At 39.9% G+C, this 26320-nt stretch overlaps 1 protein-coding gene across 4 annotated transcripts in view; it reads left to right on the forward strand.

Moving 5' to 3' along the window:
- Positions 1-2035: 2035 nt before the first annotated feature.
- Positions 2036-26320, forward strand: part of FAM184A (family with sequence similarity 184 member A) — a 113384-nt gene continuing 89099 nt past the window's right edge. For all 4 annotated transcript variants that reach the window (XM_061206953.1, XM_061206955.1, XM_061206956.1 and 1 more), the window contains exon 1: positions 2036-2245. In XM_061206953.1, coding sequence (XP_061062936.1) covers positions 2078-2245 — 168 coding nt within the window. In that variant the 5' untranslated portion in view covers positions 2036-2077. The remainder of the gene's footprint in view (positions 2246-26320) is intronic.

Below are 26320 nucleotides of genomic sequence, written 5' to 3' on the forward strand. Positions count from 1 at the left end.
TGGGGTTCAGAGTGAACTACTAGTGGACCAGAGTTGCAACCTTTAACTCCCAAGTTAGACCGGGAAGGGGCTGATAACACTCTTCAGAGGATGCACTTGAGGGATGAACAAGATTGGTGACTCAGTTGAGGCTACACGTTGGTCTTATTTCCAGTCCTATATTCTTTCCACTGTATCATAGAGACAAAAACAAAAAACACCTTCTTTGCCCTAGCAAAAGTTAGCTATAAAAATTTAGGGAAACTTAGGAGCATTTGGAGCACACACTCCCGCATAGAATATAAAGGACATGAGGGTTCTAAAATGATTGTGAATCTTCCATGCCTAGAATTTGATGAAATAACCCACCTTCTAATTCTCTTTAATTTCATTTAATCATTAGAGCTTAAGAAGGGAGCAAAATTTGCATGATATTTGTTTCTGGCCATCTGCTCCATTCAGGACCTTGGAACTAGACAACTTATTTTCTGAAAGTTCTGTTAGAGGGAAGGCTGAGTACTTAGCATCTGGGAAAAGAGGTAGCCAATTTCAAAATTCCTTTTTGGAATTCCAACAGTTCCAGAAGTATTTCAAGATCCTATTCGACCTTCACCTTGTAGGTTTAGATTGTGTCACAAATACTTTAATATGGCCCCCAATCGGATTTGTTAATAATATCAGATTTATATGGTGGTTAGTTGCATGCTAAAGAGAAATTACATATTATAATAGGAGAGGATTCAGTCCTGCAAAACTGCATGAGAACATATTTTTTTAAATAGACACGATTCTATATTTTTAAAGTTTGTGTTAAGAATGCTCTAAAATGACTGATTTACTTCAACACAGGACACTACGTTAAAAAAAAAATTATTTGACCTGCAGGAGCAGAGATGTTAGGAGAAAATTAGTAGGAAATAACACATTTAGTAAGGTGAAAATGCACAAGTAATGACACATTTTAGCCCAGCTCCAAATCCTTAAGGACATCTTGTTCAGCTTCTGTTTTCCCCTTTACTTGCAGCTAAGTAGATTTCATATATAATTGCCTGGGGCTCCATTAGACTGGGAAGAAGTAGTGGTGCAATGCTATACCAATTGACTGATGAAGGTGTCCTCTCCACATAGACACTTGGTGTTGAATGAGGGACAGTGCCTGGCACGTAGTCCGTCAGCCTAAGACAGTAACAATCATGTTTGTGTGAGTTTGGAAGGAAGGGTCTGGGTAGGGGGTATCGGATTCCCCGCGACTTCATTACGCACGTCTCCGGTGCTGAGGCCATCGTTGGGAGAGAGCGGGATGTGAGTTTGCCGCTTTTCTTGGGGAAGAGCCACTTGGGCCCAGCGCACGCGATGATGCACGTGCAAAGGCTCGGTAAATCGGCATGCGCTCTACACACCGAAGGTGACCACGGGCCCGTCTTTTCTGGCACGCGCGGCACACGGGGCTTACCACCGGCCGCCCGGAGCTCGGGGCTCCCCGCCGCAGGGGTAGACACTGGCTGCGAGCCCCGCAAGAGGCGCCCTCGCCGGCCGCGGGGCTGCGGGGAAGGCGGCGGCGCGGGGCGGAGCTTGGCTGCGGGGAAATGACGTCGCCACCCCGCGCGCTCCGCGGGCCGCGCACCCTGGTAACGGTGGCTCAGCGGCTCCCGCGCCTTCTTCCAGGTCCCCGCCTCCCCCCGCAGCAGCTCGCCCAGTCTCCTCCTCCCTCCGCAACGCCCTAGGCGGCTGTCCCGTTGGGTGTCGGGTGGGACCGGGACCTGCGGGGCCACGCCGTCCACGTCTCCTCCGCCAGGCGCGAGCCGAAGAGCGGGCGAGAGCGGATCGGGCCCCGGGCCGCCGCCGCCGCCGCCGCCGCACCCCGGGCATCTGCCCCGCGCCGGTGTCGCCCGCGGCTTCGGGCCGGCGGGGCCGCCCCGTCCCTGGACGGCGGTGACTGGGGGTTCGCGGGCGGGGGGGCGCGGGCGGCCGCGGCTGGCGGGCGCCGGGTGTCCGGTCCGGAAGCGGCCGCCCGGGCTCCTGCGTCCCCGTCGCCGTTGCTCGGAGGGCCGCCCCCCGAGCGCGGGCACCGGTGCCCCGGCCGGGGTCTGCCGGGAAGATGGCGACCCCGGGCATGAGCTGGCAGCAGCACTATTACGGCGGCTCGGCGGCCGGGGCGGCCAAATTCGCGCCCTCGCCGGCCGCCGCGCAGCAGGCGGGGCACTGCATGGACTACAGCCAGGACTTGCACCTGAAAATGAGCAAGAAAATCGCCCAGCTCACCAAGGTAAGGGAGCGGCTGCGGGGTGGGCACTGCGGAGACCCCGTGCGGGCCGCGCGGGGTCCACCTGCCCGGTTGGGAGGCTGCGCGCCCTGCGCCCGCGGCGAGTTGAAAGGGGGCTGTTTTGGGGAAGCGACAGCCAGAGATTTCCCTCCTGGAACCGTTCAAACTTCGGAGCAACGCTGGTGACGTTAATTTAAACTAAATTAAACCCGACAGCAAAGCTGGGTTTATGGGACTTGCCCCCCGCTACCCTTTTGGGGTAAGCCAGCACAGAAGAAATTAGGATCTACTTCTTTTACGGCACAATAATAAATCACTTTAGTTTTGCTCTCGTGCATCTGCCAAGGCTCCACGAGGCTTTACTGTAACTGTATAAAGTACAGTACCGTATTTACCCAACATGATCCGGAGTCTTAGAATTCATCAGTATCTTTCATTGGTTACGTAGTTAAGGGGAGAATAAATCCTGCTGAGCGATGTAGGAGGATAAAACATACCTAGCGTGCCATTTTCAGGATTTAATGAGTCATTCCTTATACTGACAAAATGTCAAACAAGGCTGTTTAGATGAATCATGTGTCTGCATTTAGTTAAATGCTTCAATCTATCAGAAGATAATTTTCAAGGGGCAGATACGCCCGCAGATTTGGCCAGTTGAGGTTTAGAATCGTCTTTGGATGGTGAGCTTTTTTTCTACTTAAGGAAATGTTGGTAATGAGAAACAGTTGGTATCTGTGGATCAGGAGCAACTTAGATCAATTACATTGCTCTCTTTAGAGCTCAGGCGCAATCTTTCAATGCCCATTGCGTGAGAAGAAGTGATTCGTGGTTTCTGAAAGCTAGTAGAAGTGATAGACCTTAGTTTAGTGTTTAAGTGGAGTCGGCTAACCACTTGTTAGGGGTGTTGGTATGTGAAGAGAGGCTGGCATTGTGGGGTTTGCTACTAGATAACCTCTGAAGTCTGACTCTTTCAACTCCAAGCAATTTTGCTTGTTGGTGTTTGGTTTTTGTTTTATGTCAGCACCATCTCAGAGGTTGCTACGTGTCCAGTTTTTACTGTTTTCTCTTTTGACTGAGGGTCCCCAAATTCAGAGAAGGGAAGGCCCAAGAAGGAACAGTAGTATACCATCAGAGCATTTACACATTTGGGAGCTAAAAGCCAGGATTTCTGGAATCATGTTTGGTCTTTAGAATACTGATGTCCAGAATGAAGCACATGTATATTTATTTATTCTGATTTTCTCTTATAGTGTGTCCAAAACATCCATTATTTTTGTTTTAGGTTGTAACCCTCTAGGGCCCTGCTGTAAGTCATAGAAACACTCAGTAAGCTGGTAGTGGAACTGTGTACAGTTTAACAAATGAAGTTTCTTTTCTCTCCAGCAAACCACTCTTCTTTTTACTTATACTTTTTCAATTTCCCGTTCTTTTATCAGAAAAAAAAAAAAATCAGCACAACTGTGAAATGTTGGAGTGCTACTAGAAGTTGCAATCACTTTCTTTACACTACCCACCTCAAACCTAACAAAGCAGGAGGCTGCCCTCTTGCCAGTGCTCTCATCAAGGCTTGAGTGCTATATCTAATCTTTCCTGAGTATTACTGGACTCTGATTTAGTGTTTATAGTTACAATCTCTAAACACTCACGCCACCCTCTCTGCTAAGTACCTCAGACATTTGATCTCACACTAGAGTTTCTCAGCCTCGACACTGCTGACATGTTAGACTGAATAATTCCTTGTTGGGCGTGGGCAGGGCTGCCCTGTGCACTGTAAGATGTTTAGCACCATCTACTTGTAGTCCCCACATGCACACACAGTAGTGACAATACACACGTCTCCAGGCCAATTCATGTTGCCAAATGTTCCCCGGGGAGGGATGGGCAGGTGGAGAACCACTGGTGAACACTGAAATATCCCACCCCATCTCTTACCTCTGTTACTGAGATAATGCAGGAAAATGGAACAATCTGATAATAGGGCTCTGTTTCAGCCAACACCCTTCAGTTTCTGAAACATACAATAAGACCTGCTTGCTTTAGGTACCAACTTGGAAACTGTCAATTTTATAGTCACATATACTTATTGTAAATACCATAAGAATGATATCATGAGTAATATATTGACTGATAGAAATTTTACTGCTATCTGCTTTATAGAGTTTTCACTCATGAAGAGTTTATTAATAAATTCACACCAGTAGAGGTTTGTTAATAGAACTATGTTTGGAACTTGGCAATAGCTTGTATTTCAAAATTAGACATTATAGAGGTAACCATTAAAATAAGATTTTATTTCTTTTGGAAATGAGTCAACAGAACTCACCTCTTCAGTGTTATTGTTAGCATGGCTTGGGAAGCGGACACACTGTCTTGAGTTAAAACTCCTGCTCTCCCATTGACTAGTAGTATGACCTTGGGCAAGTCATTAACCTCTGAGCCTCAATTTCCTAATCTTTTTTTTAATATATAAATTTATTTATTTTATTTATTTTTGGCTGCGTTGGGTCTTCATTGCTGTGCACAGGCTTCCTCCAGTTGTGGCGAGCAGGGGCTACTGCCTTCGTTGTGGTGCACGGGCTTCTCATTGAGGTGGCTTCTCTTGTTGCGGAGCACGGGCTCTAGGCTGCGGGCTTCAGTAGTTGTGGCTCGCGGGCTCTAGAGCACAGGCTCAGTAGTTGTGGCTCACGGGCTTAGTTGCGCCGCGGAATGTGGGATCTTCCTGGACCAGGGCTGGAATCCGTGTCCCCTGCATCTGCAGGCGGATTCTTAACCACTGTGCCACCAGAGGAGCCCTCCTAATCTTTTAAAGAAAGATGATGATACTATAACTCTCTAAGATAGTAGGCTCTTAATTCAGGCTGTCACTGAAAAGACATATATGCCAACAAAGTATTAGTAAAATACTGGATAATATACTTTTTAAATGCTACTTTCTTTTTAAAATAAACCATCCTGCATTAATAACATTATGTGATACTGTGTTTCTTTGTGGGTTTTCTGCTAAAATCTTTAAAAATGTATATATTGATAGTAATTTTTCTTGTATTTGAATATCAGAGTTTAAAATTTTCACAGTTGCTCTCTGTTTTTATAGTACAGTATTAAAAATACAATATGCACTTTTCTGAGATTTGGCTGACAATGAAAGGAGAAGGATGAAAGTAATCTACATTATAACTTTACACATAGTGACATATTTTAAACTAACTAAAAAGCAGTCTCAGCTGCAGGCATATTTGTTCAGGTTCTGTTTTCTAAGAACCTAACCTAGCAGCCATCGCATGGAAAGGACACAGCTGTTCTTTAAGCATCTTTTATGTAAGTGGTGCTTTGCTAAGTGTTAGAGATACAGCAGGGAGCAAGACAGTCTTTGCCTTTTAAAGTGAGGCTGTTAGGGACTTCCCTGATGGCGCAGTGGCTAAGACTCTGAGCTCCCAATACAGGGGGCCCAGGTTTGATCCCTGGTCAGGGAACTAGAGACCACATGCGTGCGACAACTAAGACCCGGTGCAACCAAATAAATAAATAAATAGAGTCTATCATATTTTGTTGCTCATGTCAAATTTTAAGAATTACTATTAGATTCCTGAGTTATGTTATGGCAGATTTCTGGAATTGTTAATGACTGAGCCATCTCAAGATAGAGAAGCTGGATGGGTAGTTATGTTTTATAAGATCATATTTGTGTACTTCTCTGCTCTCCACTGTGTTGACTTTTTAGTGCATTCGATTGAGAAGCAGGACTTACGGTTTGAAATTATAAAACAGCTTTATTTTTGTCATTCACTATTCCTTTCAATTTACGCTGTGAGGCTGGCACATTCCCTGCCCATGGATAAACTTGACTTTCCTGGTTGCTTTTAGATACTGCAAATTGTCCTTCAGTAATTAAGTCACAAAAGTCTCAATTTGATTATTAAAATGTCTAGTACTAACAAATAAAAACCCCAAACCAAACCTGAGTTAAAGATGAAGCTTCTCCCCCATGCCCAGTTCCTAGCTCTGCCCATTGCAAGGGGGAAGCCAGTAATCCGGGACGGGTTTTTTTTCTTCTGACCGGGCTTTACTGCTCCTTCTTTGTCTTGTCAGTGCGAGTTTCTGACTTCTCCCAAGTTGGACAAGGAAGAAGGGAAGAGAGGAAAGAAGAACGGCAACTAGCTAACTAACACTCGGTTAGTGCTTGGTGATCTAGCTTCAGTGCTGCTGTAGACTTGGCAGATGTTTAAAGTTCTCTCTTTCACCTGTGGATCCTCCACCTCCCACCTCAGTTGCCCACCTCGCATTGCTTGACAGTGAGAATGCATCTGTATTCTGGCTGGGTTTTTATGTCTTCCTCAGCTTCTTGGATCTGGCAGGACCTCATGTTCATTTTGCTGAGGTCTGTTCAAGCTTCAGGTGACCCTCTTGGCTGGACCCAGATGCCATCACCCCAGCTCTCTCTGTCTCTCTCATTGGACCCACATTGGTCCATATGGAGCACTCATTCTTTGTCCAGACAAACTCTGGAAGTGGTCCCAATGAAGCTGTCTCTCTTCTGCTCTCACATGCCTCTTCATCTAGCTTCTTATCCTTTGGAATTTCCAGGGGTGAATCAGGTGCCAGTTCAGGGTGTTCTTCAGAGTGCTCGAGACACATATCAAGCTCTTCAAGTGGTCCCATCAAAGCCTTCTCCTCTAGGCTTTAGGTGAGAGGCAGGCATCCATCCCCTCCCTCCCCGCTGGAAGGCAAGAGCACCTGTTCCTGTAGCTCTCCCCGAGGAACTCTTCTCCAGAACCCCGCTCTGTGTTCTCCTTGAAGCTTCTCTCACTAGTGTTGAGGGTAGGAGGTAACACATCTCAACACTTTAGACTGCCTCCTTTGGAAATTCTGAGAATGTTCTGGCACCTGCTTTGGAATGTCCGTTGTCTCTGGTTCTCAGTAGAAAGTTCCCTTTTAACATCCTGTCATGTTAGCTGCCCATCCAACACTTTTTTAGTTGATTGCACTTTTGATATAGTTTAGTCCAGTTATCACTTACGGACGTAACTAGTATAAGGTTGGGTATAAGGTTGCAAAGAGCAGGAACAGTTGCTTTGTGTTCTCTGTGCTTAGCATCAAACCCGTCTTAAAAGTCTTCCTTTAATACCCAACTTATGCGTCTCCTCCCAAGAACTGCCCTGACCAACCTGGGCCTTTTTGGGTTTGCCTTACTCTGAATTACTGTAACATTTATTGTCTGTACTTCTTATTTGATACTTAATAATACACATTTGCACACCATTTATTGTGTTTATAAATATACTTTGTTTCGCTAATTTGGCTGTAAGTTTCTCAGCTGTAGAGACTATATATTTTATGTAACCTTAATATGTTTTGCACATAGTGTTATAAAAGCTTAATAAATATTTATTGAAAATAATGATGTACCACGTAATTTTGTTATATAGTAGAGACAGTAAATATTTTTGAGGGGTTGTATCTGATGCTCTTCTGGATTAATGCTAGATCATTTCAGCTGAGTTAAATTACTCGTAAATAGTTAAATATTTGGCTTCCCCTTAAACTGCTTCAAAAAGCTATATATTATTTTATTATTTTTGATGCAAAAATAAAAACATAAAGCACTTTGTTTAAAATATAAGTATTATTTATCACTTCAAAAGGAAGGTAATTGATATACCAGATTCTTAGCAAATATGGAAAAATAGGCTTTTGATCAGTCATTTAATACTAACTCTGCTTTTACTCTATTCAAAACCTGAATGTGTTTATATAATACCAAAACCAGTGAAATTTTCAAACAATTCTGTTTTCTCTATGTTAACTTCAACTGATTTCTCACTAGTTGGTTTGTTTGAATTACCTAAATACTGTTTCATAATAATATTTAGTTTTGGTTATGACTTGGATTGTTTCAGCTTGTCATATGCCAAATGTAGCATCTTTTTTTCCCTCCTTTGTTACATTGCAGCTTTGACATTCTATTATGCAGCAGCTTAGGTGTAGTCTTTTAATCATAGCTGAGTGGTTTGAATTAATTTCCTGTATTTTACTAATGGGCACAAAAGCATGATATGCTATTAATCAGTTGTCTAAAAACTTATAAATAGACTGCCTTTAGAGTTAAAAGGTTTAGAGCTGGAAGAAACCATAGATTCTTACCGGCCTAACCCTCTCATTTTACAGGTATGGAAGTTGAGGGTGTAAAGTCATTTGAAGGCTACATAGCTTGTCACTGGCAGATCTTGGATTCGAACCCAGGTCTCTGGAATGGTCTAGGAGAGGGGCAGGCATACTAGCAGGTCTCTTTTTGCTGTGTGTGCCTTCATTCTAACTAATATTACCCACTCAGCTCCTAAGAGGCCACGGAGTTGTTTTTCCCCGTATTGGAACTATGTTTTGCTTACCATTTGAATCACAGACCTGATGAGAGTGAAACCCACCTGCCTCTCCCATACACTGCACAATTTCTGGATACGTGGGTTGTACAGTTTGTGACTGTGGCTTTGGTAGATTTGTAACAGCTATTTTTTTTTATATTCTCAGATAAATGTCATAATATTTTCATGTTTTTATTAACAGCTTCAGTGATTCCAGACTTTAAAAATTCTGTAATTAGGTTGATTTAGATACTGTCGTACTTGGTGTCAAAGTTACTACTATGTGGTTATTTTAATTATTTTTCTTTTGACTGCTTGCTTTCTTAATTGGATTGTTGCTTAGGTCCCGTTTCTGAGGGCAGTACGTTGGAAGTTTTCCAATTTTTCTCCCCCCCCACCCCTCTCTGTCTTATTTGTTTATGAAAATCTTGTGCTGTCTTCTAATTGTCAACCTCTTAAAAAGTAGTATGAAGGATAAGGGTTCAGCAAAATTTGATTGAAACAATTGGTTTATTTTAATTAATAAGTAAATTTCTATGCTTTCTTAAAATTATGAGTATTTCTGAAATTTTCACATCTTAAATTTGAGATGAGAATGGAGTAACCTGGGTCTGTAAAGCCAGTTAACTTCCAAATGACAATAGGAGGTAATGGGGGTGGGGTGAGGAGTGGTAAAGTACTGTTATTCTGTCCTTTCAATTTATGTTATGAGATTAAAAACCTCTTTTATCTGTGAGCAAATAAACTTGAATATTACGCCATGAAAATGGGATTGATGTGAATAATAGAAATTCTTAATGCCATACTTGTTTTTTCATCGGAGAAAGTTTCTATCCTTCAGGCTACTTTTGAATGAAAACAACAGTGAGTCTATTGGAATTGGTGTCCCCCAGCCCTTTTGGGAGACAGACACCTGAGGAGAGATGGGAGAAAATTGCTAACTGAATTCAGGGGTTTTTTTGTTTTGTTTTTTTTTAAATAAAAACAGTTTTATAAATATGTGGGGAAAATACTACTTTCAGGTGTGCTCTGAGCCATAAAGGTTTTTTTTTTTTTTTTAACTTTAACTTCATAACTTAACGGTCCTTTAAAATATTTTGGAAAATAGTCTCTGACTGTCAGTCAATTAATATATAGAAATGAATTTTGGAAACACCTGTCTTTGCAGGTTGAGGATCACCAGTTATAGTCAGTTAAGTTTGGTATACTTAACATTTGAGACCAGAGCAAATATTTTAGAAAATAAACCTTTTATTTTTAGCTTTCTATTAAACTACAGCAGTGAGTACTGTCATTTGTAGGCCTCAAACTTATTTCATTAATGATTACATCTTTCTTTCCTACCGGAACTTTAACAAGAATGTATAAAAAGTAGTGAAGTTGAATATGTGAAAAATTTTTGTCCTATATCTTTTATTACTGTCATTTTGAGATATAAAGGGAGGCTGAGACTACCAAAGGACCTATAGTGGATGGAAAAACAAGACTTAGTGATTAACCATAATACTTGGGATTTGGATAATTGACTCAGCTACGTGGTAACACCTTATTTATTATAAGGGAGATAGTATTTTAATGACTTTTAAAAATTACTAATCTGTATTTCTTTATGTGTACACCTCTGTTTTGAGGTTTAAGAAGGTTTGAAAATAAAATGGTTCATAAAGTACATTACTAATATTTAAATTATCAATAAAATTGCTAATTTTAGTAAAATATAAAGATAAATCCCTATTCAAAATTGTTGGAGAATGAATTATTTTAGTTAACTAGAAGTTAACCATAGGGATTAATGATTTTCTACCTTCCAAAATAATATACTTACATTCAAGTCATACCATTCATAAATTATGTAGAGTCCTTTATCACTTCCAGACTCTTGTTGATAATCAGTATATTTACAGATTAGGCCAGAACTATACTAATCCTTTGCCAAATGCTGAAACTTTATTTCTGAATAAATTGTTACTTTCATTTTTTATTTGCCATGTCTCTCTTCCTTATAAAATGAAGTGCGGAGTTTGGATAGTTACATACTCTAGATATTGGGCTTTCTGGTTGGAAAGATTTTGTTTATTCTGCTAAATGTGTGTCTGAGTGTTCACAGGTATTTGCATTTTTCATCCTGTTTCTCCTTAAGCACAGTCTTAACAGAATCTCATTTCTTTCAGAAAACACTTCATAACCAAAACACCAAATAGTATTCTATTCATTTTTTTTTCTTTTTTAAATTTTTATTGGAGTATAGTTGATTTACAATGTTGTGTTAGTTTCAGGTGTGGTGTACAGCAAAGTGAATCTGTTATACATATATGTATCTCTCCACTCTTTTTTAGATTCTTTTCCTTTATAGGCCATTACAGAGTATCAAGTAGAGTTCCCTGTGCTATTCAGTATGTTCTTATTAGTTATCAGTTTTATATATAGTACTATGTATATGTCAATCCCAGTCTCCCAATTTATCCCTCCTCCCCCCTTGTCCCCTGTCTATTCTTAGATCTTTTGCCTAGTGAAGTACTATGTAAACAAAGTACAAGTAATTTTGAGAGGAAGTTGTGTATTCGTGTGTGTTTAATATAATGGTCTACTCAGAGCAACAAGAGAAGATATACTTAAATATGACTAAAACTGAGCATGTAGATCTAAAAGGTTGGTAAACTTTTGTTGACTGTCTAGTCCTTGAAAGATACTGTGCTGGGGACTATTAATTAACACTATCAATTTATGGTACCATTTTTAGCCTATATATTTTTCTCATTTTTCTCTATAGACTTTTTATTTTTTTTACAGCAGGTTCTTATTAGTCATCAGCTTTATACACATCAGTGTATACATGTCAATCCCAATCGCCCAATTCATCACACCACCATCCCCACCCCACCGCAGCTTTCCCCCTTTGGTGTCCATACGTTTTTTCTCTACTTCTGTGTCTCAATTTCTGCTCTGCAAACCGGTTCATCTGTACCATTTTTCTAGGTTCCACATATATGAGTTAATATACAATATTTGTTTTTCTCTTTCTGACTTACGTCACTCTTTATGACAGTCTCTAGATCCATCCACGTCTCAACAAATGACCCAATTTCGTTCCTTTTTATGGCTGAGTAATATTCCATTGTATATATGTACCACATCTTCTTTATCCATTCGTCTGTCGATGGGCATTTAGGTTGCTTCCATGGCCTGACTATTGTAAATAGTGCTGCAGTGAACATTGGGGTGCATGTGTCTTTTTGAATAATGGTTTTCTCTGGATATATGCCCAGTAGTGGGATTGCTGGATCATATGGTAATTCTACTTTTAGTTTTTTAAGGAACCTCCATACTGTTCTCCATAGTGGCTGTATCAATTTACATTCCCACCAACAGTGCAAGAGGGTTCCCTTTTCTCCACACCCTCTCCAGCATTTGTTGTTTGTAGATTTTCTGATGATGCCCATTCTAACTGGTGTGAGGTGATACCTCATTGTAGTTTTGATTTGCATTTGTCTAATAATTAGTGATGTTGAGCAGCTTTTCATGTGCTTCTTGGCCATCTGTATGTCTTCTTAGGAGAAATGTCTGTTTAGGTCTTCTGCCCATTTTTGGATTGGGTTGTTTGTTTTTTTAATATTGAGCTGCATGAGTTGTTTATATATTTTGGAGATTAATCCTTTATCCATTGATTCGTTTGCAAATATTTTCTCCCATTCTGAGGGTTATCTTTTCGTCTTGTTTATGGTTTCCTTTGCTGTGCAAAAGCTTTGAAGTTTCATTAGGTCCCATTTGTTTATTTTTGTTTTTATTTCCGTTACTCTAGGAGGTGGATCAAAAAAGATCTTGCTGTGATTTATGTCAAAGAGTGTTCTTCCTATGTTTTCCTCTAAGAGTTTTATAGTGTCCGGTCTTACATTTAGGTCTCGAATCCATTTTGAGTTTATTTTTGTATATGGTGTTAGGGAGTGTTCTAATTTCATTCTTTTACAGGTAGCTGTCCAGTTTTCCCAGCACCACATATTGAAGAGACTGTCTTTTCTCCATTGTATATCCTTGCCTCCTTTGTCATAGATTAGTTGACCATAGGTGCGTGGGTTTATCTCTGGGCTTTGTCTTGTTCCATTGATCTATATTTCTGTTTTTGTGCCAGTACCATATTGTCTTGATTACTGTAGCTTTGTAGTATAGTCTGAAGTCAGGGAGTCTGATTCCTCCAGCTCCGCTTTTTTCCCTCAAGACTGCTTTGGCTATTCGGGGTCTTTTGTGTCTCCATACAAATTTTAAGATTTTTTTGTTCTAGTTCTGTAAAAAATGCCATTGGTAATTTGATAGGGATTGCACTGAATCTGTAGATTGCTTTGGGTAGTATAGTCATTTTCACAATATTGATTCTTCCAATCCAAGAACATGGTATATCTCTCCATCTGTTGGTATCATCTTTAATTTCTTTTGTCAGTGTCTTATAGTTTTCTGCATGCAGGTCTTTTGTCTCCCTAGGTAGGTTTATTCCTAGGTATTTTATTCTTTTTGTTGCAGTGGTAGATGGGAGTGTTTCCTTTATTTCTCTTTCAGATTTTTCATCATTAGTATATAGGAATGCAAGAGACTTCTGTGCATTAATTTTGTATCCTGCAACTTTACCAAATTCATTGATTAGCTCTAGTAGTTTTCTGCTGGCATCTTTAGGATTCTCTATGTATAGTATCATGTCATCTGCAAACAGTGACAGTTTTACTTCTTCTTTTCCAATTTGTATTCCTTTTATTTCGTTTTCTTCTCTGATTGCTGTGGCTAGGACTTCCAAAACTATGTTGAATAATAGTGGAGAGAGTGGACGTCCTTGTCTCATCCCTGATCTTAGAGGAAATGCTTTCAGTTTTTCACCGTTGAGAATGATGTTTGCTGTGGATTTGTCATATATGGCCTTTATTATGTTGAGGTAGTTTCCCTCTATGCCCACTTTCTGGAGACTTTTTATCATAAATGGGTGTTGAATTTTCTCAAAAGCTTTTTCTGCATCGATTGAGATGATCGTGTGGCTTTTATTCTTCAATTTGTTAATATGGTGTATCACATTGATTGATTTGCGTATATTGAGGAATCCTTGCATCTCTGGGAGAAATCCCACTTGATCATGGTGTATGATCCTTTTAATGTGTTGTTGGATTCTGTTTGCTAGTATTTTGTTGAGGATTTTTGCATTTATATTCATCAGTGATATTGGTCTGTAATTTTCTTTTTTTGTAGTGTCTTTGTCTGGTTATGGTATCAGGGTGATGGTGGCCTCATAGAATGAGTTTGGGAGTGTTCCTTCGTCTGCAATTTTTTGGAAGAGTTTGAGAAGGATGGGTGTTAGCTCTTCTCTAAATGTTTGATAGAATTCACCTGTGAAGCCATCTGGTCCTGGACTTCTGTTTGTTGGAAGATTTTTAATCACAGTTTCAATTTCATTACTTGTGATTGGTCTATTCATATTTTCTATTTCTTCCTGGTTCAGTCTTGGAAGGTTATACCTTTCTAAGAATTTGTCCATTTCTTCCAGGTTGTCCATTTTATTGGCATAGAGTTGCTTGTAGTAGTCTCTTAGGATGCTTTGTATTTCTGCGGTGTCTTTTGTAACTTCTCCTTTTTCATTTCTAATTTTATTGATTTGAGTCCTCTTCCTCTTTTTCTTGATGAGCCTGGCTAATGGTTTATCAATTTTGTTTATCTCCTCAAAGAACCAGCTTTTAGTTTTATTGATCTTTGCTATTGTTTTCTTTGTTTCTATTTCATTTATTTCCGCTCTGATCTTTATGATTTCTTTCCTTCTGCTAACTTTGGGTTTTGTTTGTTCTTCTTTCTCTAGTTCCTTTAGGTGTAAGGTTAGATTGTTTATTTGAGATTTTTCTTGTTTCTTGAGGTAGGCTTGTAGGGCTATAAACTTCCCTCTTAGAACTGCTTTTGCTGAATCCCATAGGTTTTGGATCGTCGTGTTTTCATTGTAATTTGTCTCTAGGTATTTTTTGATTTCCTCTTTGATTTCTTCAGTGATCTCTTGGTTATTTAGTAATGTATTGTTTAGCCTCCATGTGTCTGTGTTTTTTACGTTTTTTCCCCTGTAATTCATTTCTAATTTCATAGTGTTGTGGTCAGAAAAGATGCTTGATATGATTTCAGTTTTCTTGAATTTACTGAGGCTTGATTTGTGACCCAAGATGTGATCTATCTTGGAGAATGTTCCATGCGCACTTGAGAAGAAAGTGTAATCTGCTGTTTTTTGGATGGAATGTCCTATAAATATCAATTAAATGTATCTGGTCTATTGTGTCATTTAAAGCTTGTGTTTCCTTATTAGTTTTCTGTTTGGATGATCTGTCCATTGGTGTAAGTGAGGTGTTAAAAATCCCCCACTAGTATTGTGTTACTGTCGATTTCCTCTTTTATAGCTGTTAGCATCTTTTATAGCTGTTGCCTTATGTATTTAGGTGCTTCTGTGTTGGGTGCATATATATTTATAATTGTTATGTCTTCTTGGATTGATGCCTTGATCATTATGTAGTGTCCTTCCTTGTCTCTTGTAACATTCTTTATTTTACAGTCTATTTTACCTGATATGAGTATTGCTACTCCAGCTTTCTTTTGATTTCCATTTGCATGGAATATCTTTTTCCATCCCCTCACTTTCAGTCTGTATGTGTCCCTAGGTCTGAAGTGGGTCTCTTGTAGACAGCATAGATATGGGTCTTGTTTTTGTATCCATTCATAAAGCCTGTGTCTTTTGGTTGGAACATTTAATCCATTCACGTTTAAGGTAATTATCGATATGTATGTTCCTATGACCATTTTCTTAATTGTTTTGGGTTTGTTTTTGTAAGTCCTTTTCTTCTCTTGTGTTTCCTCCCACTTAGAGAAGTTCCTTTAGCATTTGTTGTAGAGCTGGTTTGGTGGTGGTGAATTCTCTTAGCTTTTGCTTGTCTGTAAAGCTTTTGATTTCTCCATCAAACTGAATGAGATCCTTGCTGGGTAGAGTAATCTTGGTTGTAGTTTCTTCCCTTTCATCACTTTAAGTATATCATGCCACTCCCTTCTGGCTTGTAGAGTTTCTGCTGAGAAATCAGCTGTTAACCTCATGGGAGTTCCCTTGTATGTTACTTGTCCTTTTTCCCTTGGTGCTCTCAATAATTTTTCTTTGTTTTTAATTTTTGCCAGTTTGATTACTATCTGTCTCGGCATGTTTCTCCTTGGGTTTATCCTGTATGGGACTCTCTGCGCTTCCTGGACTTGGGTGGCTATTTCCTTTCCCATGTTAGGGAAGTTTTCGACTATAATCTCTTCAAATATTTTCTCTGGTCCTTTCTCTCTCTCTTCTCCTTCTGGGACCCCTATAATGTTGTGTGTAATGTTGTCCTAGAGGTCTCTTAGGCTGTCTTCATTTCTTTTCATTGTTTTTTCTTTATTCTGTTCCGCAGCAGTGAATTCCACCATTCTGTCTTCCAGGTCACTTATCCGTTCTTCTGCCTCAGTTATTCTGCTATTGATTCCTTCTAGTGTAGTTTTCATTTCAGTTATTGTATTGTTCATCTCTGTTTGTTTGTTCTTTAATTCTTCTATGTCTTTGTTAAACATTTCTTGCATCTTCTCCATCTTTGCCTCCATTGTTTTTCTGAGGTCCTGGATCATCTTCACAATCATTATTCTGAATTCTTTTTCTGGAAGGTTGCCTATCTCCACTTCATTTAGTTGTTTTTCTGGGGTTTTATCTTGTTCCTTCATCTGGTACATAGCCCTCTGCCTTTTCATCTTGTCTGTCTTTCTGTGAATGTGGTTTTTGTTCCACAGGCTGCAGGATTGTAGTTCTTCTTGCTTCTGCTGTCTGCCCTCTGGTGGATGAGGCTATCTAACTTCTATAGACTTTTGAGAAAATGTGACCAGAATAAAGTAGGTGTACATTTTAATCAAGAGATTAGTTTAATATGACAAATTTTAAATGTTTCATTATTGGCACCTTTTTCTGTTTGGTTTGTTTGTTTTGGGTAGAATATATATATCTAATTTTCTTAGATAAAGAAACTATGCTAGTACCTTCCAGCTTCTTTAATACGGCTTTTAAGAATAATTTAAAGAATAAGGTTGACACATTCTCTGGTTATGATTCTCTGTAATGATCAGGGGTAAAGGGGATGAGGGAAATTTCAGTTTTTTGAGTCCCAGGAGTTAATGGGTATGTTTTGGGTTTTGGTGTCTCGGTTGTGGACCAGAGAGCGACGTTCCCAGAGCCACTGGCCCAATAAGGCAGCAGTGCCTGCCATACGGGTCAGAGGTGTGGTTCAGTGGGTTAGACAGACCCCAGTTTGAATGCTGTTTCACCACTTACTAGGCTGTGACCTTCAGTAAGTGTTTTAACTTCTCAGAGCCTCAGCCTCCTCATCTGTAAAATAAGAATAACAAAGCCTATCTCATAGAATTACTGTAAAGATGAAACAAGGTAATTTGTGTAGGAGAGGAGGTCAATAAATGTCAATTTGTACCCACTCTCCAGGCCTCTCCCCCTTGGTTCAGCCTCTGCTGACATTGTCTCTAACGTATTTGTTTTTGTATATATTTTCTCCTCTGATGGAGATATAGTCTACATTATTAGGGACCACAGCTATCAAAAGTAAAGGTTGAACGGATTATAAAATACATTTGATTCTCATTGTTTGAGGTAGTTATGTTCTATGAAGTTATATAGGGGAAATACGGGGTTATGGTCCTGACACCCTCTGGTCACATTTTCATCAAGCCATCATTACATAACCTTGTTTTAGGTGTATTTCTGTTTAATGACACTTTATTTAATACATATTGTTGATTCATTAACAGAGTACTCACAGCAAACAGCACTATAATTCATGCCTGAATGAAGCTTAACATACTGTGTTAGATTTTGAGGTTACATGTAAATTTTAGCAAGTAGGCGAATTTGGAAATATGGAATCCATGAATAATGAGGATCTAGTGTATCTAAAAATGGATGTAGAACTTTGCACCTGCTGTTTACTTAGTCCTGCTCTGGTTTGTCAGATGTTGTCATGGGCCTGTATGACTGTGACTCTTATTACACCCTAAACACCCTCATGTGAGTGTGAGTTTGACTTATTATTTCCCTAAATACCCTCAGATGAGAGGGCTGGAAGGGATGGTGGGGACGGGAATACTCATCTTTTGTATGAGTTGCCAATCACCTAGCAGCCACCCTGCAATCATAAGCATGGGGTAAAATTACAGATTTTACCAGATTCTCTCCTTGTATGTAAACTGTAATCTACATAATCTGAACTTGGATCTACCGTATTGCCCTAGGTCAGAAAAAGGAAATGTATAAATTATTTCGTGGCATGGAGTGAACCCTTTAAAAATATAATGTTGACTTATTTTAATTTAAGTAAAACAAAGTCTTATTTTTTATAGTCATCATTTGCTTAAAATGTTTGCAGTTACAGTTCCTTTCTTCCCAGCACAAACTGTCAGTGTGGGAGTTGGTTTTGTTAAAAGCCTTTGTCTAGGCACCTAAAGATAACTAGAAATCTTTTACTCGCTGAGACTACAGCACAATTGGTCGGATGTTTCTGGGTTGACTTCATGCAACGTACAGAAAACTCTTTAAAACTATTTATTCAAATATAGAATGTCTTTGGCAGATAATTAGTCGTACTGGTTTCTATTCTGACATATATCTTCCTTAAATGACCTAGAAGAATGTGCACTTTCAATGTTGTTAATTGTAAGGTATGTTCAGATCGGTACAGGCTTTCTTGTCCCAATCTCCTGGTGATAATCAGAAAATACTGGTGAAAAAGGAGCCCAGATAAGACTACTCTGTGGTCATGAAGGAATTAGCAAAGTTAACTGCTGTAGAAAAAAATAAGAATTTGACCTGAAGCCAAGCCTGTCACTTTAATATTGCTCTTTAGGACTCTACATATTTTTAACCTTCAATCCTGTGTCACACTTGCTATTTGTTTTCTCTGTTTCTATTTCTGGCTTGTGGAACATCGCTAGAGCAAATTATGGGACTGGACCATGGCAGAATACTGCCACCCTCCCCCCACCTCCAAGATGTCTCCGTCCTAATCCCTGGAACCTGTGAATATGTTACATTACATTTACAGGTATCATTAAGTTGAGGATCTTGAAATGGAGATTATCCTTGGTTATTTGGATGGGGCAGTATAATCACAAGGATTCTTCTGAGCAAAAGAAGGAGGCAGGAGAGTCAGTGTGAGAGTGATGGGGTGTGAGAAAGACTTTACAGCAATTGCTGGCACTGAAGATGGAAGGGGACCACGAGCCAAGGAATGCGTGACCTCTAGAAGCTGGAAACAGCAGGGAAACAGATACTCCCCAAGAGCCTCTTTTCAGACTTCTCACCTTCATAGTTATAAGATTAATAAATTTGTGTTGCTTGAAGTCACTATGTCGTAAATTGTTACAGTAGCAACAGGGAACCAGTGCATGGCCTTATATTGCTTTACAACATCATGTAACCCAGTGTTATCTAATCAACATCATGTAACTCAGTATGGCTGCACTGTGTCATGTTGCTGTCTCTGAATTGTCCACAGTTGTATCCTTTCCTCTTTCTGTATACACATTGAGTAGGTAAGCTACTTTCTATTTTACTAAAACTATGAAGACTATCAAGCCTAAGTTACTTGTGTACAAAGACTACAGAGTCATCTATTCCTTGAGAGAACTTTCTCCTGGTCCTGCCACCTTAACTCTTGTGTATGTGCTGTTTCTCTGTGTCTTAAATAGATCACACTTGACAGGGACAGATGAGAATCAAGGAAACTAATTTGGAGTCTATTGTAATATAGTATTGGTGAGAATTGTGAGGGCCTGAATTAGGACTATGGTGAGAGAGGGAAAGAGATGATTTGGGAAATCTCAAATATGAGGGGCAGATTGGAGAAACGTTTTGGAGATAAACTTGTAAAGATTTTATGACAATTTATTGTAGGGAAGATTGAGGATAACAGGTCTCTGTCACATAGTAAGTACTCAAATAATGGTTAAATGAATGAATGAGCGACTAGATAGATGTTGATTGATGTCAACTGAGATAGGAATATATGAAGGACATTTACTGTTGTGCAACACATTACCTCCAAATTTAGCGTCATAAGACAACAAACGTTTATTATCTCCCAGTTTCTGAGGTCCAGGAATCCAGGTGTCACGTAGCTGGGTGGCTCTGGCTCGGGGCTTCTCGTGTGGTTGCAGTCACGCTGAAGACTTGACTGGGTCTGGAGGCTCCAGCTTCAAGTTGACTCGTGGCTGTTAGTGTGGGACTTTAGTGCTTCACCAAGTGAGATTCTCTGTAGCAGGTGTTGCGAGGGAGTTGAGGAGAGATTACTAAATATGAGGGGAGGTGTAGTAATCTCCCCTCATATAGGTGATTATTAAAATCATGAGTGATTGGGGCCTTAAGCAGAATAGAAAACATTTAGAATAGCTGCGGTGGGAAGGAGGAGAAAATAGCTAACCAGATTCAAGTGAAAGGATCAGTGAGATGTGTGGTTGTCCCAGGAGGAATTTAGACGTGATATTTGGTATCAGTTTGAATGCTGCGCAGTTTTCTGCAAAGCCCTGCCGTACTGTGGAGAGGACCATTGTTCACCAAATGTAGGAGAAAAGGCATGTTATTAAAGGATTAATCCGGAGTCTGAGTTTTGCCTGAGAGGTATAGCAGAACTGGGATTTAAGAGACTTAAAGAGCTTTGATAGAGAATAGTTCAGTTAATCTACCCTGGTGTGCTGCACGGGGAAGGAAGTGAGGTTTAGGATGGAGCTAATAGATAAAGGAAAATTTAGGAATTGAGAGGACCATCGGTATGTAATGTAGATAATGGCCAGTGGTTGAGGGATAACACAAGGAGTTGTAGCATGAGAGGGAGCTATATGAAGATTTCTAAGATGAAATAAGTTATAACAAGATCCAGGGCACAGTCTTGAGAATGTTTATAGGTGAGTGAGGTTCTTAGAGTTAGGAATCCCAAAGAACTTTAAGTCTGGTCTTTTGGATTCTACATGCATTTTTGAAATCTCCAAAGATAATGGCAGAGTTGGGATAGGAGGAAGATTTGCGAGTCCCATGGCTGAATTTATTCTGAATGTGGGCAGTGACTGGGAGCCTGGTTTGTTACTCTGATGAGGCACGTGGAGTGATAAAGCTAAGTAATAGGATGAGTCATAAAGCAAGAGGCAGTTTTCATCATGGGGGAAAAATAATGATTTGGAATGGTTAACAGTAAGTACCATTTTTTTTTTTTTTTAAAATAAATTTATTTATTTATTTTTGGCTGTGTTGGGTCTTCGTTTCTGTGTGAGGGCCTTCTCTAGTTGCGGCGAGCGGGGGCCACTCTTCATCGCGGTGCACGGGCCTCTCACTATCGCGGCCTCTCTTGTTGCGGAGCACAGACTCCAGACGTGCAGGCTCAGTAGTTGTGGCTCATGGGCCCAGTTGCTCTGCGGCATGTGGGATCTTCCCAGACCAGGGCTCGAACCCGTGTCCCCTGCATCGGCAGGCAGATTCTCAACCACTGCGCCACCAGGGAAGCCCCGTAAGTACCATTTTTAAGCAACCATTTCGTGTTATTTTCTTATGATATTTAATTCAATTCTTACCATACCCTGTGAGGTTATTAGACTTTATGAGGAAGTTGAGCATTAGAGAGTTTAAGTGACTTGCCCTGGGCCCTGCTGCTAGAAGAGGTAGGAGTTGAACCTCAGTTGTCTGACTTTTTAGAAAGCAGCATTAGGCAGCTAGGTGAATGCCCGCATCAGTTCCAGACCCCATGATGTATTAGGTACAAGGTAAAGTCCAGCTTCTGTTGGAAGAGAATCTGTGTCTTTGGCTGAGAGGGACAGAGATGGGTGAAGGAACCAGGGAATGAGGATGGATACTGGAATTTAATTTGCAGCCGTTCTGCATTCACATGTCTAACTAAGCTGGAATATATGGTCTTACAATGCAGAATCTTATTTTGCTTAAGCGTTTTTTTTTTAGTATCAATGAGAAAATTATAGGTATTCAACAAATGTAAAACAAGAGGCTAGATTTTTTGAGAAAAATGTGATGCTTTTAAGTGAATTATTTGCTCAAATTGTCTTTTCAACTTGATTATTAACTTGTTTATACAACATTTCTGGATAGTTTGTCCTCCTAAAAATAGTGAATAACGTAAATAAAAATGCCTATTTACTAAATATCTGGGATTTTTTTTAGATTGTCAACTTTTTGTTGATTGATACTTAATCTTAAATCTGAAAATGACAGTTTGTAAAATCTAAGCATCTTTTAGAAAACTAGCATAGAAGTTATTTAACAAAAGAAGAGATTTTGTGCAAAATATAGCCTCTGGAGTGAACATCTCTGAGGTGTGGGACTTTGCCTGTTTTACTTTATCCCTGTATGGATAGTCATTCAGCAGCCATTCAGAGTGTCTGACAAATACTAGACCCTGTGGGGGACACGAGTAAGTCAGGAGCACATCCTCCAAGAGCCTGCAGTCTAGCAGAGGTACGAGACAGAAGTTACCTGAGGCAAAGCGGTATTTGTATTCAGTAAACCGCTTAATGGTCAGTGTTATCTGAGTGGAACTCTGGTCAGATCAGCAAGAACGTTCTGGGTGCTTTCATTCTCTACTGAGCACAGCTGCCTTCACCACAGATGGGAGGCAGTGGGACTGACCAGTCTTGCCCCTCACATACCTGGTTACACTTTCTTGGGAGGACCACGTCAAGAACAAAAGCCATTAAACCAAAAAGCGTATTGCGCACTAAAGTGTATCAGGCCCTGTATTAAGCAGTTTACTTGTGTTGTTTCGTCATCATACGTTTATGAAGTTGGCAGTATTCTCTTCACTTTACAGAAAAAAACTCGAGGCTTGGAGACGTTTAAAGTAACTTTCTCACAGTTGTACAGTGGAAGTAAGAAGGCTGGCCTTGGTCACTTTTCTCTAACATATCTGGGATCCTGTGTAAAACCCACAGACTGCTGTGTTCAAAATGGTAAGACTAGAGCCCATCTTGGAAGCTTCAAGCCAGTTCTTTCTGTCTTACGTCATGTCTGTGTCCCTGGACCCGGCTCCACATATAGCCCCCTGGGTCATCTGGCTTACCCTCAGGCAGTTGTGCTTTCTTCTGCTGGACACTTGTTGGGTTTTTATATTTGCTCTCTGGAACTCTTATTCCATGCTCAGCAAACTTCTCTGCAGCCACATCTCTTCAGAAAATATGCCGTCTTCTTACTTTAATTGAAAACCTGGCTCCCTCCCCAGGATACTGCCTTTCCCTGCTGCTTTTGCAGGTGACTACTCATTTTCACACATTTCATCAACCAAATACTCATAAAGAAAATGAAGTTCCATTAGGAAAATGAAGAATTTGATTTTTTTATGCTGTGATTTGTGAGTGACCAATTTATACTTATTAAATATAGTAGCAAGTTATAAAATAGGCTATGCTTACAAAGATGCAATGGTTTGAAGAGTTTATATTAAGATTATATCTCAAATAAGAGGTCTTTTTGTTGAAAATAGTAAAATGTGCTTTTCTGCCAAGATAATTCTTATGGGTAAGAGTAGATAAAATTCAGTATAGCCACTTCTTATTAACACAGCATTTGTAATGATAAACGCCTGAAGTACTGCTATAGTGTATTGTTATGATAAGTACTGAATAATTCTTATGCCTGACAGAATATTTACTTATCATGGTATAGTTGGGTGCACAGCATTTGCTTCAAGTAATTATGCCTTTAGTCATGACCTAATTCAAACACAGATTGGAATAAAAGGGTGAAAAAAACTGAAATAATTCCAATAAGTAAAGAGGGATGTTAGAAAGAAGCTTTTAAAACAAATAAGCTGGGAATTCCCTGGTGGCGCAGTGGTTAAGAATCCTCCTGCCAATGCAGGGGACACAGGTTCAATCCCTGGCCCGGGAAGATCCCACATGCCACGGAGCAACTAAGCCCATGTGCCACAATTACTGAGCCTGCGCTCTAGAGCCCGCGAGCCACAACTACTGAGCCCGTGTGCCACAACTACTGAAGCCCATGCACTTAGAACCCGTGCTCCACAGCAAGAGAAGCCACTGCAATGAGAAGCCTGTGCACCGCAGCAAAGAGTAGCCCCCGCTCGCCGCAACTAGAGAAAGCCCATGCACAGCAACGAAGACCCAATGCAGCTAAAAATAAGTAAATAGATAAATTTATAAAACAAATAAGCTGAAGACCAAACCCTAGGAAATAGTTTTATTGGATATGTTGGTTTCTGAAGTTGAACTGTCAAAATAAATTGGGGAAATTAACAGGGACATCTAAAAAAAAATATTGGAAATGAAAGTTTCAGTAAAGTAAACGGGAAGAAAAATGTGGACTATGGTCATTAAAGTGAGGAGATGGCCACGTTACCTAACATACCTTCCAGTTACCTATTGCTGCCTTTCACACCACCCAAAAACTTGTATAAAACAACCACCATTTTATTCTCATACATTGTTGGGTTGGGAATTCAGAGAAGAAACAGTGGGGATGGTTTGCTCCACAATGTCTGGATTTTCAGATGGGAAGACTAGAATAGCTGCGTGTGACTTGATCAGGGGGAGTTGAAACAACTGGGGCTGGAGAATCCACTTCCAGGATGACTTCTTTACTCATGTGGTGCCTGGACTGAGATGACTTGAAGGCTGGGCTCAGCTGGGGCAGTTGACTAGAGGAACTACATGTCCTCTCCAGGTAGCTGGAGCTTTTCACAGTTTGCCGGCTTCTGGAGACTGGGTCCTCCAGAGACGAAAGAAAGCTGCAAGGCTTCTACTGATACAGGCTCGGAAATCTCAGTATCACTTTTGCCACATTCTGTTGGTTACAAGTGAATCATTAAGGCCAGTGTAGATTTGAGAGGAGGAGAGTCAGACTCTACTTCTTGATGGGGGAGTGGCAAGGTCCCACTGCAGAAGAGCATGTGGGATGGGAAATGTTGTGATCGTTTTTGGAAAATACAGTCTGCCAAAACATACACTTTCTGGGAAGAGAGGAAAAAATTTAACTCACATTAACAGCTTTTTCAGTGATTAGCCACAAACTTTTAAGGGATTAAAAAAAGAGAGATGGTAACCTAATATACATTATTAGGAAATAGCTCTTACTGCCATTTTAAACACAAATTTAGAATCTCCAGATTAGCAGAGACGCTTTCCCTCAACATTTAACGAAGGCATTATTAGATATATGGTAATATATGGTAATAAGAAAACTTTTTATTATAAGTGTAGCAGAAAGTTAGAAAATATACTGGTGTGCATTTTGGATATTGTCACTGCTTAGCCACTTGCCAGTCTTACTTACCTATTGGGACAATAAGCAAGAAGACAATAATTTCAAGGCTTTTGGAGATTACTTCCAAGATTTTGGATCTTTGGTAATGGTGTATGTGTGTATTTGGGCAACAACCTTTATTGGCTTCAAGTTACAGTACATTAATTTTTAACCATATTGTGGAAGAAAATTTTCAATCTGATTAAGCTCTTATTTCTATCCTCTTTGAGAAAGGGGCAGATGGTAGTATTTACATTAAGTAGTGTGTCAGGAAGGAGGAGAACCAAATCTTTAGCACACTGGTGAGTTCCCACCAAGCCAGGATTATCTAGGACATAGTTCCATCTAAGGGGATTTAAGGAGGTTAGTGCTATTGTGGTTCGAATGCTGAATATTTATGACAGCTCTTTCCTTTGTATTTGTCCTTGGCTTCATTTTATCACAGTGTAAATGCTCAGCATGTGTGAGTGCCCAAATTTACATCACTTTGGAAAGGGATAAAATACTTGGTATATTATATGAATAATTTTAGTTTGGGAGATATTTGAAGATTTTAGTGACAGAGCTGAAACTAACTGCATGCTGGAACTGTGATTCAGTAGCCAGTTACTTTGATGCCCAGTGCCAAGTGATGCCCTTGAATAAGACGAGAGATATATTCTGGTGAGCGTAAAATGTTGCTGTGGGATGGTAGAACCCTAAATTAATTTTAGGAAGCTTCTGTCCATTTAATTTTTAAGACTGTCGTCTGTACCTGGATGTCTGCCATCACCTCAAATACCACATGTCCAAAATTGAATTAATCATCTTCTCCATCAGACATCTCCCACATGCCAAAGAATAAAGAAATAGGCCAAAAAAAAAAAAATCTAGTTTCCTTTCTCTACTCTAGCATTTCTGTCTGACCCTACCTTCCTTTGAGAGTGGAATTTTGGGATTAAAATTTTCTTTTTAAGTATTTTTGGTTTTTTCTTTGGTATTTCTATTAGATTTTCCTTTTCATTTGCATTCCCCCAGGTAGGAATCAGTGTAGACCTTGTTTTTGTAGTCTCCTGACTTTCATGCTCTCCCTATTTCAATTTATCTTGCTTCTTAGTGCTATGGTACTATTAATAAATGTAATCCCCTGCATGAGTATTCATTTTCTCTTCTTTGTTCACTAGACCAAATCTAAACTCCTCTGCATGTTTTTTGCCTATTTGCCTATTCGTGGGACAAGGGGCTTCCAGGGCTTAAGTATTAGTCAGGTTTCTCCAGAGAAACAGAGCCAGTAGGATATATATTGTTAAGTTAATTAAACAAGGTGGCTCTTAGACTAAGATGGCTCTAATGCCATGGTGGCCTAAGTAAGCCAACCAAAATCTAAGCCTGTAAATGCCTCAAGATTATGAAATCTAA

The sequence above is a fragment of the Eubalaena glacialis genome, chromosome 12, assembly GCF_028564815.1.
Source record: "Eubalaena glacialis isolate mEubGla1 chromosome 12, mEubGla1.1.hap2.+ XY, whole genome shotgun sequence".
In the NCBI taxonomy this organism is placed as follows: domain Eukaryota; kingdom Metazoa; phylum Chordata; class Mammalia; order Artiodactyla; family Balaenidae; genus Eubalaena; species Eubalaena glacialis.